This window comes from Lactuca serriola, chromosome 5, assembly GCF_051521515.1.
Source record: "Lactuca serriola cultivar US96UC23 chromosome 5, Lser_US96UC23_V15, whole genome shotgun sequence".
Taxonomy (NCBI): Eukaryota; Viridiplantae; Streptophyta; class Magnoliopsida; order Asterales; family Asteraceae; genus Lactuca; species Lactuca serriola.
The window spans coordinates 268996381-269007601 of NC_136412.1; the positions used below are offsets into that span (position 1 = coordinate 268996381).

At 31.7% G+C, this 11221-nt stretch overlaps 2 protein-coding genes and 1 long non-coding RNA gene across 4 annotated transcripts; 1 reads left to right on the top strand and 2 right to left on the bottom strand.

Annotated features, from left to right (window-relative positions):
* Positions 1–1900: 1900 nt before the first annotated feature.
* LOC145051625 (uncharacterized) lies at positions 1901–2501 on the bottom strand. Its single transcript, XR_013683740.1, has 2 exons — positions 2319–2501; positions 1901–2238 (listed from the first exon to the last, which is right to left on the bottom strand). It is a non-coding gene; the product is annotated as an uncharacterized LOC145051625 (long non-coding RNA).
* Positions 2502–4779: 2278 nt separating this feature from the next.
* On the top strand, positions 4780–8214 carry LOC145054265 (Lycopene beta/epsilon cyclase protein). Of its 2 annotated transcripts, none has more exons than XM_079002417.1 (16): positions 4780–5046; positions 5165–5282; positions 5381–5562; positions 5654–5761; positions 5874–5938; positions 6018–6123; positions 6200–6283; positions 6397–6543; positions 6619–6747; positions 6852–6919; positions 7033–7151; positions 7232–7299; positions 7429–7542; positions 7611–7733; positions 7812–7903; positions 7999–8214. In XM_079002417.1, exons 1-16 carry the CDS (start codon positions 4894–4896, stop codon positions 8120–8122), a joined length of 1800 nt encoding a protein of 599 aa, XP_078858543.1. In that variant the 5' UTR covers positions 4780–4893; the 3' UTR covers positions 8123–8214. The 2 variants fall into 2 exon arrangements, with proteins under 2 accessions (XP_078858543.1, XP_078858544.1); XM_079002418.1 differs by having other exon boundaries at positions 5384–5562.
* On the bottom strand, positions 8162–9824 carry LOC145054266 (coiled-coil protein). Its single transcript, XM_079002419.1, has 5 exons — positions 9369–9824; positions 8967–9088; positions 8714–8805; positions 8528–8614; positions 8162–8436 (listed from the first exon to the last, which is right to left on the bottom strand). The coding sequence occupies exons 1-5, from the start codon at positions 9731–9733 to the stop codon at positions 8329–8331; spliced, it is 774 nt and encodes a 257-aa protein (XP_078858545.1). The 5' UTR covers positions 9734–9824; the 3' UTR covers positions 8162–8328.
* Positions 9825–11221: the final 1397 nt, after the last annotated feature.

Sequence of the window (11221 nt, forward strand, 5' to 3'; positions counted from 1 at the left end):
GAGGTATTAAGTGGTAACAAACAGCCCCTTAGTCTAATTTGCACCATGAATATTGATTTGAAGGTATAAAAATCGTGTTGCTAAGGAATGCGATAAAATTATGATATTATATGCAGGCATAAAGTATTGATATTATTAAAAATTTAATGTTAAAGCATACAAAATATAATAGATAAAAATGAATCTACATATCACTTAGGATGGATAAAGCTCCATTATTTGATTGGTTTTCACATTGATTAATGCATTATTAAATTGTCAATAAGAATCTTAAATTGCTTTATTAAATTATGAATGATAGTCGTAAACCGGTTTATTAAACAATGAATGGGAGTTCTGATGTATGTGTTTCACACAAAGTGTTTGATGAAATGCCTTAACAAAATTCAGTAAGTTATTAAGCTTTGAATATATGTTTTTATGTATAAATTTGTGAATATGTAAGTTAAAGTTGTGAATGTGTATTTTTTGATGCACTAAGTTGTGAATTAGTGTTTGAAATATTGAATTAAGCTGTGAATTAGTGATTTAAATATTATATTAAACTGTGAATTCGGTTTTTTTATCCATATCTGAATTTTGGAGGGAATGATGTTGGTGGTATTGGCACATGTGGTTGATGGCGACATATGGTAGTTGGCAGTGTTGATGGTGGTGGTATAGTATGTATATGTTTTATTTATCATTCTCCGTCTTTGTTGATTTCAGATAAGTTATCCTCTTTTATGATTCATGTATATGTTTTTCTTTCGATGTTTGCCTCTGAAATATGAGATAATTTATATATGTCCTAAACTGTGAATAAGTTGTCTAATACACTGAAATATGAGATTATACTTATAAATGAGATGTGAATGTATTGTATTAAATTATTAAATTGTCAATAAGAATCTTGAATTGCTTTATTAAATTGTGAATGATAGTCCTAAACTGTTTTATTAAAATGTGAATGGGAGTTCTAATGTATGTGTTGCACACAAAGTGTTTGATGAAATGTCTTAAAACGAAATTCGGTAAGTTGTTAAGCTATGAATATATGTTTTTATGTATTAATTTGTGAATGTGTAAGTTATTAAGTTGTGAATGTGTACTTTTTTGACGCACTAACTTGTGAATTAGTGTATGAATTAAGTTGTGAATTATTGTTTGCAATATTGTATTAAACTGTGAATTATATTTTTTTTTAGATATGATTTTTGGAGGGAATGATGTTAGTGGTGTTGGCACCGATGGTTGATGGCGACATATGGTAGTTGGCGGTGTTGATGGTGGTATAGTATGGATATGTTCTATCTCTCATTCTTCTTTTTCGTTGATTTCAGATAAGTTATCATCTTTTATGATTCATGTATATGTTTTTCTTCTGATGTTTGCCTCTGAAAAATATGAGATAATTTATATATGCACAAATGGTCCCTGTGGTTAGCTCAAAATTGTCACTTTGGTCCAAAAATATTTGGACTAGCACCAGTGGTCCAAACTTTTCATTTTGTTGCGAGTTTAGTCCAAAGCATTTTAAAAATTCTTCAAATGACGGATTTGACCTTTTTTATTTATTTTTTCCTTTTCTTTTCTTTTCTTTTATTTGGTATTATTTACTTACAAATGGTCTCTCTCTCTCACACACACACTTAAACTCATTCATCCCCTACAGATCCCATACTCATCTCCGATGACCCACCATCAACATCAACAAGTTCAACTGTTCAAGAAATCAGGACTTACCCCGACTTCTTATTCATGAGTTTCGAATCAGGTCGCAGGAATTAAAATTCCATCATGATTTATGACATTAATGATGGTTTACAACAAAAACAATACTACTTTACCCCTTTTATGTGTTCTTTAGCAAACGATTTTTGTTTGCCTTTTTCAACCTAAGAATCGAAGAAACCCATCATTCCAAAAATTAGAAATCAAAACCCAATTTCCAAAACAACATTATAGAAATGTTTTTAAGAAACCCACAATAAAAAATCTAAGATTTGGAGAACTCATACATGTGTATAATCTCCTTATAGATCATGCTGAAGAAACCCAGATGCAGATGAACAAACAGGTGAAGATGAACATACACAAAGACTCAAATATCGACCCAATCACATAAACACACACAAACACATGTCTCTCCCTCCTCCCTGTTCTGCCATGGTTCAAGAAATAGCGGAGAAACAAAAAGGAATCACCGGCGACAAGAATTTCAACAGAGAACCCTCATTTGAAAGTAACGCAGGTACGCTGGGAAAAAGGCTATTGATGCTGTCGTTGATTGGTTAAGAAATTTATTGGACGAAAGCTAGGGTTTAATGGAAGCACACCTGTGACGACGTTAGGCGGGCGATTACCGACATGTTCCATCGACGGAGCACGAATCCTATGTAAATGAGAGCTTTATGGTTTCGCCGGTTGAATTGGAGTCGTAGGGAACAAGAAGAAGCAGCAGACGAGGTGGGGTAATTGGATGAGGGTTTCTTGTGTGTGAGAAAGAGAGAGAGAGAGAGAGAGAGAGAGAGAGAGAGAGAGAGAGAGGAGTTGTAATTAAATAATACCAAAGAAAAGAAAAGGAAAAAATAAATAGAAAAGAGCAAATCCGCCATTTGAAGAATTTTTAAAATGATTTGGATCAAACTCACAGCAAAATGAAAAGTTTGGACCTCTTATGCTAATCCAAACCTTTTTGGACCAAATGACAATTTTGAGCTAACCACAGGGACCATTTGTGCAGTTTAGTCTTTATATATATATATATATATATATATATATATATATATATATATATATATATATATATACTAAACTATGAATAAGCTGTCTAATACACTGAAATATGAGATTATACTCATAAATGAGTTGTGAATGTATTGTATTAAATTGTGATTTTTTTTGTATTAAGTTGTGAGTTTTATTCATAACTTAATATAATAAATTCACAATTTAATACATAGAAATGTCTGCAGATATGAATGCATAAATATAAAATTTAAGTTGAGAATATGGATGTAAGTATATAGTTTTTGTGTATTAAACTATGATTTGTTGTAGTAAGCTATGAATTTTATGAATATATATATTTTTTGTGTATTAAATTGTAAAATTTGTTGTATTAACTATTAAGCTGTGACTTTTGTATATTAAATTGTAAATTGACTGTATTAAGCTGTGAAACAACTGTGTTAATCTGTAAATTAACTGTATTAAGCTGTGATTTTTTTTTCTTTTTATAAATTATGTGTTTAATTCTGAAATGAGAGGAGCAAGAATCATTATATATAGATCTTGTTTTCTGTAATTTTAAATACATTATGTAAAACTTAAACTGTGAATATGGTGTAAATTAAAATATGAAAGAAGCACTGCCTTTAGATCTAAAGGTGTAAATGTAAGTTTTAAGTTAAGAATATGACAATTTTGTATATTAAATTATTAATTTGTTATATTAAGCTGTGAACTCTATGTATCAAATTGTATTAAGTTTTCAATTGATTGTTTTTTGCTTTGAGTTTTTCATGAACCTTTTGTTAAAATATGAAATATTTATGTTTTATTTTTCTGATGAATATTTTTTGTTGTTGTATAAGTATGTAATAATGCATTACTCTTTATATTTGTTTTGCATTAAATTCAAAATGAATGAATTAATAGGTTTATTAAACTGTGAATGTAGTATTTAAGCTGTCAATACATGAATTTATATACATATATGATTTTGAAGGAATAATGGTTGTGATGGTGGCACGGCTGGTTAGTGGCGGCATGTGGTGGTGGTGGAAGTAGAGTTTGAGTTTGACTTCTTTAAATATGTGAATTATTGTAAAATGAATTGTATTAAGTTATGAATTGTGTATTAAATTGTAAATAGGTTGTATAAAGTTGTATTTTATATAAATTTTATGTTAGAATATAAATGAATGTATGAATATAAATAGTAGACTATAAAAATTATGATCTTGCCATTTTTTTTTTACCAAAAAGACAAAAATCAGGATTTTAACATTTTTAGTAATATTCACTGTACATATTTACTTATGAACTAAAGGTTCCTAGGGTTTTTAATCTTCTGTGCTTCTCATTTGAACCACTTTATATATATATATATATATATATATATATATATATATATATATATATATATATATATATATATATATATATATATATATATATAAAAGACATTTTGAAAAATCAATTCATTTAATTTGAGAAGGTGTTTTGAGATTGTTTATTTAAGATGTTTATTATAGTTTGGTACTATTAACAATCATTTTTTTAGTGTTTAGATAGAATAAATAAAAAGTGATTATTGACTTATATAAATAATTTAGATAAGTTATTTCCTCTTATAACTTATTTGAAGGTGGTTTATAACCAAGGTCGGTCCTGAAAAATTAAGTATCCTTAAAAGCTTAGGACGAACAAGAAAAACGGGTCCTTATTATTATTCTAAGTTTTTATTTTTAAATAAAGATATATAATAAAAAAATTAGGCCATGTGGAGCTGCTTATTTTGCTCCCCTCAATTGTTAATAACTTATTTGAAAGTGTTTAGAATAACACCTCCAAGTGGTTTACTTTTTGTCAATTCGATCTTCATATGTTTGCAATAATATTCACCACAAAACAAACTGAGGGTGTAAATTGATAAGTAAACCACCTGGAGAGGGTACTCTAGACATATATTATAACCATTGGGCATATGAAGCCTTATCTTTAAACTTGAGGGTGTGAAATCTCATAATATGGATTGGCTTGCTTTTAACTTTAACGTGTACCATGCTCCTACGCATATCCAATTGGCACATCCAATTGAATGATCCCGAACAAATGTCATGTACTCGAATAATAAACTCGGATTTCAAATACATCTCCCGTAGAAGAAAGTAACACCAACACCGTATGATGGTTGTGATTCAAGTTCAGCTTCGACCACACCCATCCAGCTCCAACCTCAATGGCAATGGCTTTTCTCTACACCCTTCTGTTTACAATAATATCCAGAGATCAAAGAAGCTATCTCTGCAACTAAGAGCGGCCTCTTCAAGAACTCAGGTACACATTTCTTGCTTCTGAATCCTCAGTTCCGTTTGTATAATATATTGCACACAAGGTGTTTGATATTCGTCCTAGCTGAACCATGTGTCTAAAATTCGGTTCCCTTGCCTTTTAGAGGATAATGGAGAGCATTTCAGTAGGTGGGGAAGTTGGAGGAGCTGGTGGGGCATACTCTTATGATGCTTTAAAGAGATTGGATAATTTGTGGTCTACTATCTGCTCTGCTGAAACAGGTCGATAGTTAATTTCAATACCATCATCAATTCAATGTTATGCTTTCCCACAATTTGGCAAAATTTAATATGAAATTTACATGTGAATTGCATTGCAGCAGCTATTCAAGAACCCAAAAAAATTGTGACAAATACCCTTGGATTGTTTGATAATGACATGAATGAAGTGGATAAATTTGATGTGTTGGTTTGTGGAGGTACTTTAGGGATCTTCATTGCCACTGCATTAAGTTTGAAAGGCCTCCGTGTTGGAGTGGTGGAAAGGAACTTACTAAAAGGGGTATGTATGTACTATGTGCTTTCTTGTGTGCTATTTTTTTTTTAATTTTAAGTGAATTAAGCTATTGACATTTTGGTTGGATTAATATCAGAGGGAACAAGAGTGGAATATATCAAAGAAAGAGCTCCTGGAACTTGTTGAAGTTGGCATCTTAACAGAAGATGACATTGAAGAGGCCACAACTTCAGTTTTTAATCCCGTAAAATAATACTTTATTACAATAGCATCCAGCTTTCAGTTAACAAAATTTTAATTGGTTTATTTATTTTAAACTCAAAAGATCATTCATTCTTGTTATTTCTAATTTGCAGAACAGATGTGGATTTGAGAGGAAAGGGGAGATATGGGTTGAAAACATTCTTAATCTTGGTGTTTCGTAAGTTTTTCATTTGAGTTTTTTCTTCTATAATAAATAATTAATTAATTCATGATTTAGTGGTTTATATATATTGTAGGCCTGCAAAACTTATAGATATTATGAGGAAGCGATTTGATTCACTTGGTGGAGTAGTCCTTGAGGGCTGCAGTGTGTCTAGCATAAATGTTTATCAAGATACAGCAGTAAGATCTTTATTACCTATTTGCTTAAATAAAAAGCTTTGGTTGATGAATATTGATAACTGACTCTGTTTTGAAGGTATTGGAACTAATGGAGGGAAAGATTTTGTCAGCTAGTCTCATAATTGATGCAATGGGGAATTTTTCGCCTGTGCTAAAACAGGTTATGACAAAACTAAAACAATTCTTTTCTTTTTTCTTCCGATTATAATTAAACATAATATAAGAAGCTGATTTTAGTAGAAGCATAATAGTAATATAATAAATAAACAACAGATCAGAGGTGGCAGGAAGCCGGATGGTGTTTGCCTTGTTGTTGGTTCTTGTTGTCGTGGTTTCAAGGAAAATTCTAGAAGCGATGTCATTTATAGCAGTGCAGAAGCAAAGCCAGTTGGAAACTCTCAAGCACAATACTTTTGGGAGGTAATTCACTAATTATCATTTGGAATTGGATTAAAATACTAATTGAATTAATGTTTTTTGGTAAACCAACAACAGGCATTCCCTGCTGGTTCTGGACCGTTGGATCGAACTACTTACATGTTCACTTACATTGATCCACAACCTACTAGCCCTAAACTTGAAGATTTACTAGAAGATTATTGGGATTTAATGCCAAAATACCAGGTAACATTTATTAATTAAAAAAAAAAAAATAGACGTCTCTTGATTTCATGCTAATATTTACTGATTGATACCCAAGATTTTGATCTTCTTCCACTTCCACCCAGGAAGTCTCGTTGGATGATCTAGAGATTCTGAGGGTTATATATGGAATTTTCCCAACTTATCGTGACAGGTAAGTAAAAAAAATGCAATCTGATAAAATCTTTTTCTTTTTGTCTTTTTCCCATATAGTATAAAAATCTAATTTTTCTCATTTTAATTCATTGTGGAGAAATGAATCTGCAGTCCACTGCCAGCAGCTTTCAATCGTGTTCTACAGTTTGGTGATGCAAGTGGAATACAGTCTCCAGTTTCCTTTGGTGGTTTCGGGAGTTTGACTAGACACCTTGGAAGAATATCAAATGGTAATTAAAAAGTCAAAAGTCAAAAGTCAAAGTCAAACCAGCCTCCATGATTATCATTCATTTCATCTTTTTTTTGTCAGGAATACATGAAGCTATCAGTTCCAATCTCCTGGATTCTGACAATCTATCGTTATTAAATCCATACATGGTCCCCATTTCCTCCCCAATAAACCCTAATTAAATTAATATTACTGTTTTAGTTTAATATAATAAAATATATATATATATATATATATATATATATATATATATATATATATATATTTTTTTTTTTCAGCCAAACTTAAGTGCATCTTGGTTATTCCAAAGAGCCATGTCAGCAAGAAAACAAGCCGGGGTCCCACCAGATTTCATCAACGACCTTCTCCATGCCAATTTCATCAGCATGCAGGTATGAACCTTTTCTAGCTTTTAACTCGCCATATTAACCATGGTTAATTATTCATAGCATTTCCTCAGAGACTAGGGGAACCAGTGTTAAGACCGTTTCTTCAAGATGTTATACAATTTGGTCCTCTCGTGAAGACACTAGGCCTAGTTATGCTAACCAAACCTCAAATCCTTCCTTCAATATTTAAACAGGTAATAATTTTATATATTTATATTCACTAAAAGAACATCAGATTTATAAACTAACTTAACCATGGTTTGGTTTAACAGGTTGGGTTACCTGTACTCATAGACTGGCTAGGACATTTTTCGCTTTTGGGTTCTTATACATTTCTTTCCATATTCATTGACCCATTATTAAGGTATTATCTTTCATATAATTATAATTTATTAATTATTATATAATATGTCTTTTACATTGTAAGATGATTATACCAAATTTTTAACTTTCTGATAGGCCTGTGATTGATACGTTTTCAACCGAGACAAAGTACAAATGGAATAGGAAACTTGAAGCATGGAAATATGGAGCTGGTTTAGACTACAAATTTGAAAGTGAAGAAGTAACCAAGAGTACATAGAACCAAAGGCAATAGTATCAAATTTGTGGTTATTTAAAGTGTAAAACATGAGTTTATATATTAATAAATGCTTTTCTAGCATAGTGTAAACATATGATACAAGTATACAACAAGATTGACTAAATTAGTTATTCATTGAACTTATTTACAAAAATGATCATAGGCATGTATAACAAAGTAGAAGAAATCTACTGACTTTTGACTTATTAGGTAGATCTTTTGGCACCCAACATTCTTGAAAGCTCTTTAATCAGAGGCTTCTCTTTAATGTCTTCCTTCTTCTCCATATGCCATTCCTTAGCTACTCCTTCTGCCTGAAAATTTTGTAAACCACATTAAACTGATTTGAACTTTAGTAAACTAATTAAAAATCTTAGCGAAAAGTTATTTGATATTTTAACATACCCAAGTTCTTAAAGGGCCCATTTGTTCCTTGATTGATTCGAATTTTGGTTGAATGATATCTTTTCCTTTGGTTCGAATATCATCAGTCTGAAAAACACATGAAAAGTTCATTGAAATGTCAACAATGTAATCTTCACAGATAATCAATAACTTTAAAGATCAAGAAACTGCAAAAATATCACTTACTGTATGTAGCTCAAGCTGTGAAACTGCAAGTCCAATAGTCAATGTGGCTCCACCAAAGATAATAACAGTGGCAGCAGCAAATGCTTTTGCAACTAGGGTTCAAAAAAGATAAGGTTCTTCAATCAATATAATAACAAATACTACAAACAGCAAATCTCAGTTTCAGAACTTGTAATGATTATGCATCAGTATGAAGTCATCTAGTGAGTGAGTGAAAGATGAACAAGTTATGAAAACATGAAGCGAAACCTACTTTGTGATAATCCAACAGCTGCAGCCTTCAACTTCTCAGGATTAATCGGGGTGTACTTGTCATTACGCAGCTCATTTGCTGTTGAAGGAGAAAATGAATGCTCTGTGTTAGGAAACTGCCATCTGCAAGTAAGATAAAAACCTCAGAGATCGATTTGAAAACTGAAAACCATGGTTCCTAAAACAACAAGGCTTATCGGGATTTACTGAAACACAAAGTTAATTATCTTCTTTAATGAGATTTCATAATGTTCTTGCATTCCAGAAAGCAAAACCATATGATTTAGAGCTTGAGAAAATAAATCAAATGCTTCATTTAACATTAAGCTCGAAATTACATACGTTTGTCCAAAAATCGAGCGAGTTATATGTAAGGCTAACAGAGTACGCAAAACTGAAGTACCTTTTGGGTCCAAAAGTAACTTGGGGAAGGGATACGTAAGCCCTAAGAGGGTTTATAGCATCACGCGATACAGAAGAGACGCCGTTGCTTTCATCGGAGTTGAGAAGCCACTTGGATCCATTCGACAGCGTCGAATCGGAAGGTGGTCGGAAAATCCTTGACGGTAAATTATGCTTCAAAATCTCCGGAAGGATATCGCTTTGGTTGTCAGGGACTTCATGAATTGTGGGCGCCGGAGGACGATTAGTGGCGGCAGTGGTGGACTTATTGGTTTTTTCAACGAGTCGACCGACGGCGTGCTTGGATTCTTGTAAGAAGTAAGCGCCTTCTTTGCCTGCCGCCAATCTTCCGACGATAAAACTCATCACAAAACCTCTGAACTGAGATGGAATTTGGTTGATTTTGTGTTTTGGCAATGGCAGATGAATTTGTATGAGGTGATTTATATAGGGTGAAAAGATATGGTGGTGTTTGGTTATGGGAGAAAGTCTATCCCCTTTTTGTTTTTCTTAAAATAGAAATGGGTAAAAATGCATTTTTACTACAAAACCGACCTAGTGACTAGTGTTATATGTGTGCGGTTGTTGGGTTAACGTTGATAGACTATAAATTGTTTTTTTTATAATATTATATATAAATGTCAAAATATTTGAGGAATTTAAATTTTTTTAAAAATAAAAAAAAATAATGAATTATTATAATAAAAATATTTTTATCTTTTAAATTAAAAAAAAATAATTTAAATAAATAAAAGAAACTAATAAACTTTAATTTTGAGAAGACTAAACTGTACAAATGGTTCGTGTGGTTTACTCAAAATTATCACCTTGATCCAAAAATATTTGTATTAGCACCGCAGGTCCAAAATTTTCATTTTTATTGCTACTTTGGTCCAATTTGTTTTAGAAGTATTTAAAATGACAGATTTACCATTGATATATTCTTTTTCAATATTTTTTATTAATAAAATAAAAAAATTATCTCTCTCTCCCCACATCTTTTTTCTTTTTACCCAAGAAGAACACTTCATCTTCTTCGTCTCTTCCTTCTTAAATCGATATGGGTTTGTGCAAACCAGATTCTGGAGTTTCTGGATCTATTCTCCATGATTCCATCATCGTCTCTCAAAAACCCATAAAGCAATATAAAAAAAAAACCCCAAGAAATCGATCTAGGTGCAGATTCAGAAATCAACCTAAAATCCATACATGCGGATCTTGATCTAGATGTGGATTCTTCAATAATGTAACGACGGGAAAAGAAAGGAAAGATATCTGAAAATCTGTCTGATGACCTTCATCGGCTGTTACTTTGAGTTTTCGATTTCCATCACATCTTTAAGAATCTTGAGCTCACCTTGAGCTTGCTCCAGTTGAGTCTCCAACCCTATAATTTGCGTTCAAAGCTTCTATTAGTTAATCGGCTCAAAAGTTGCACTTCTCGACGATCATTCAGTCATTAGATGGTGGTGTAGCAGATTAGAGTCGAAAAAAAAACATTGAAACTCAAGAACCGATGATCTGGAAAAAAAAAAAAAAAAAAAAACACACAGAACCCTAGATCAACGTTTTTAATGGTGTCCAGATTCGAAGATACGTATGTGTTCATCTTCACCTGATTGTTCTTGTTTTTTCATCTTTATCTAGGTTCTTGAAATCTTGGGTTGTTCGGTGGTAGGTTTTTTTTGAATTTGGGTTTTTTTTATTCATTTTCGTAATGGTGGATTTCTCAAAAATCAAGAACATGAACTCAGAGATGAACACATATTTCTGTAAAAATCTCCTTAGATATTCGATTCTATTCTTGGTTTGAAGATTAAAAAGAAAAATCATTTCCTGAAGAACACACATTTG

Excerpts from the sequence above, each read along its gene's own strand:
- LOC145054265 (XM_079002417.1), top strand. The coding sequence starts at position 4,894 with ATGATGGTTGTGATTCAAGTTCAGCTTCGACCACACCCATCCAGCTCC. Across the intron at positions 5,283-5,380 it reads TATCTGCTCTGCTGAAACAG|CAGCTATTCAAGAACCCAAA; the intron begins GTCGATAGTTAA and ends ATTGCATTGCAG. Across the intron at positions 7,152-7,231 it reads CCTTGGAAGAATATCAAATG|GAATACATGAAGCTATCAGT; the intron begins GTAATTAAAAAG and ends TTTTTTTGTCAG.
- LOC145054266 (XM_079002419.1), bottom strand. The coding sequence starts at position 9,733 with ATGAGTTTTATCGTCGGAAGATTGGCGGCAGGCAAAGAAGGCGCTTAC. Across the intron at positions 9,089-9,368 it reads GTTACTTTTGGACCCAAAAG|ATGGCAGTTTCCTAACACAG; the intron begins GTACTTCAGTTT and ends TCTTACTTGCAG. Across the intron at positions 8,806-8,966 it reads AGCTGTTGGATTATCACAAA|TTGCAAAAGCATTTGCTGCT; the intron begins GTAGGTTTCGCT and ends TTTGAACCCTAG.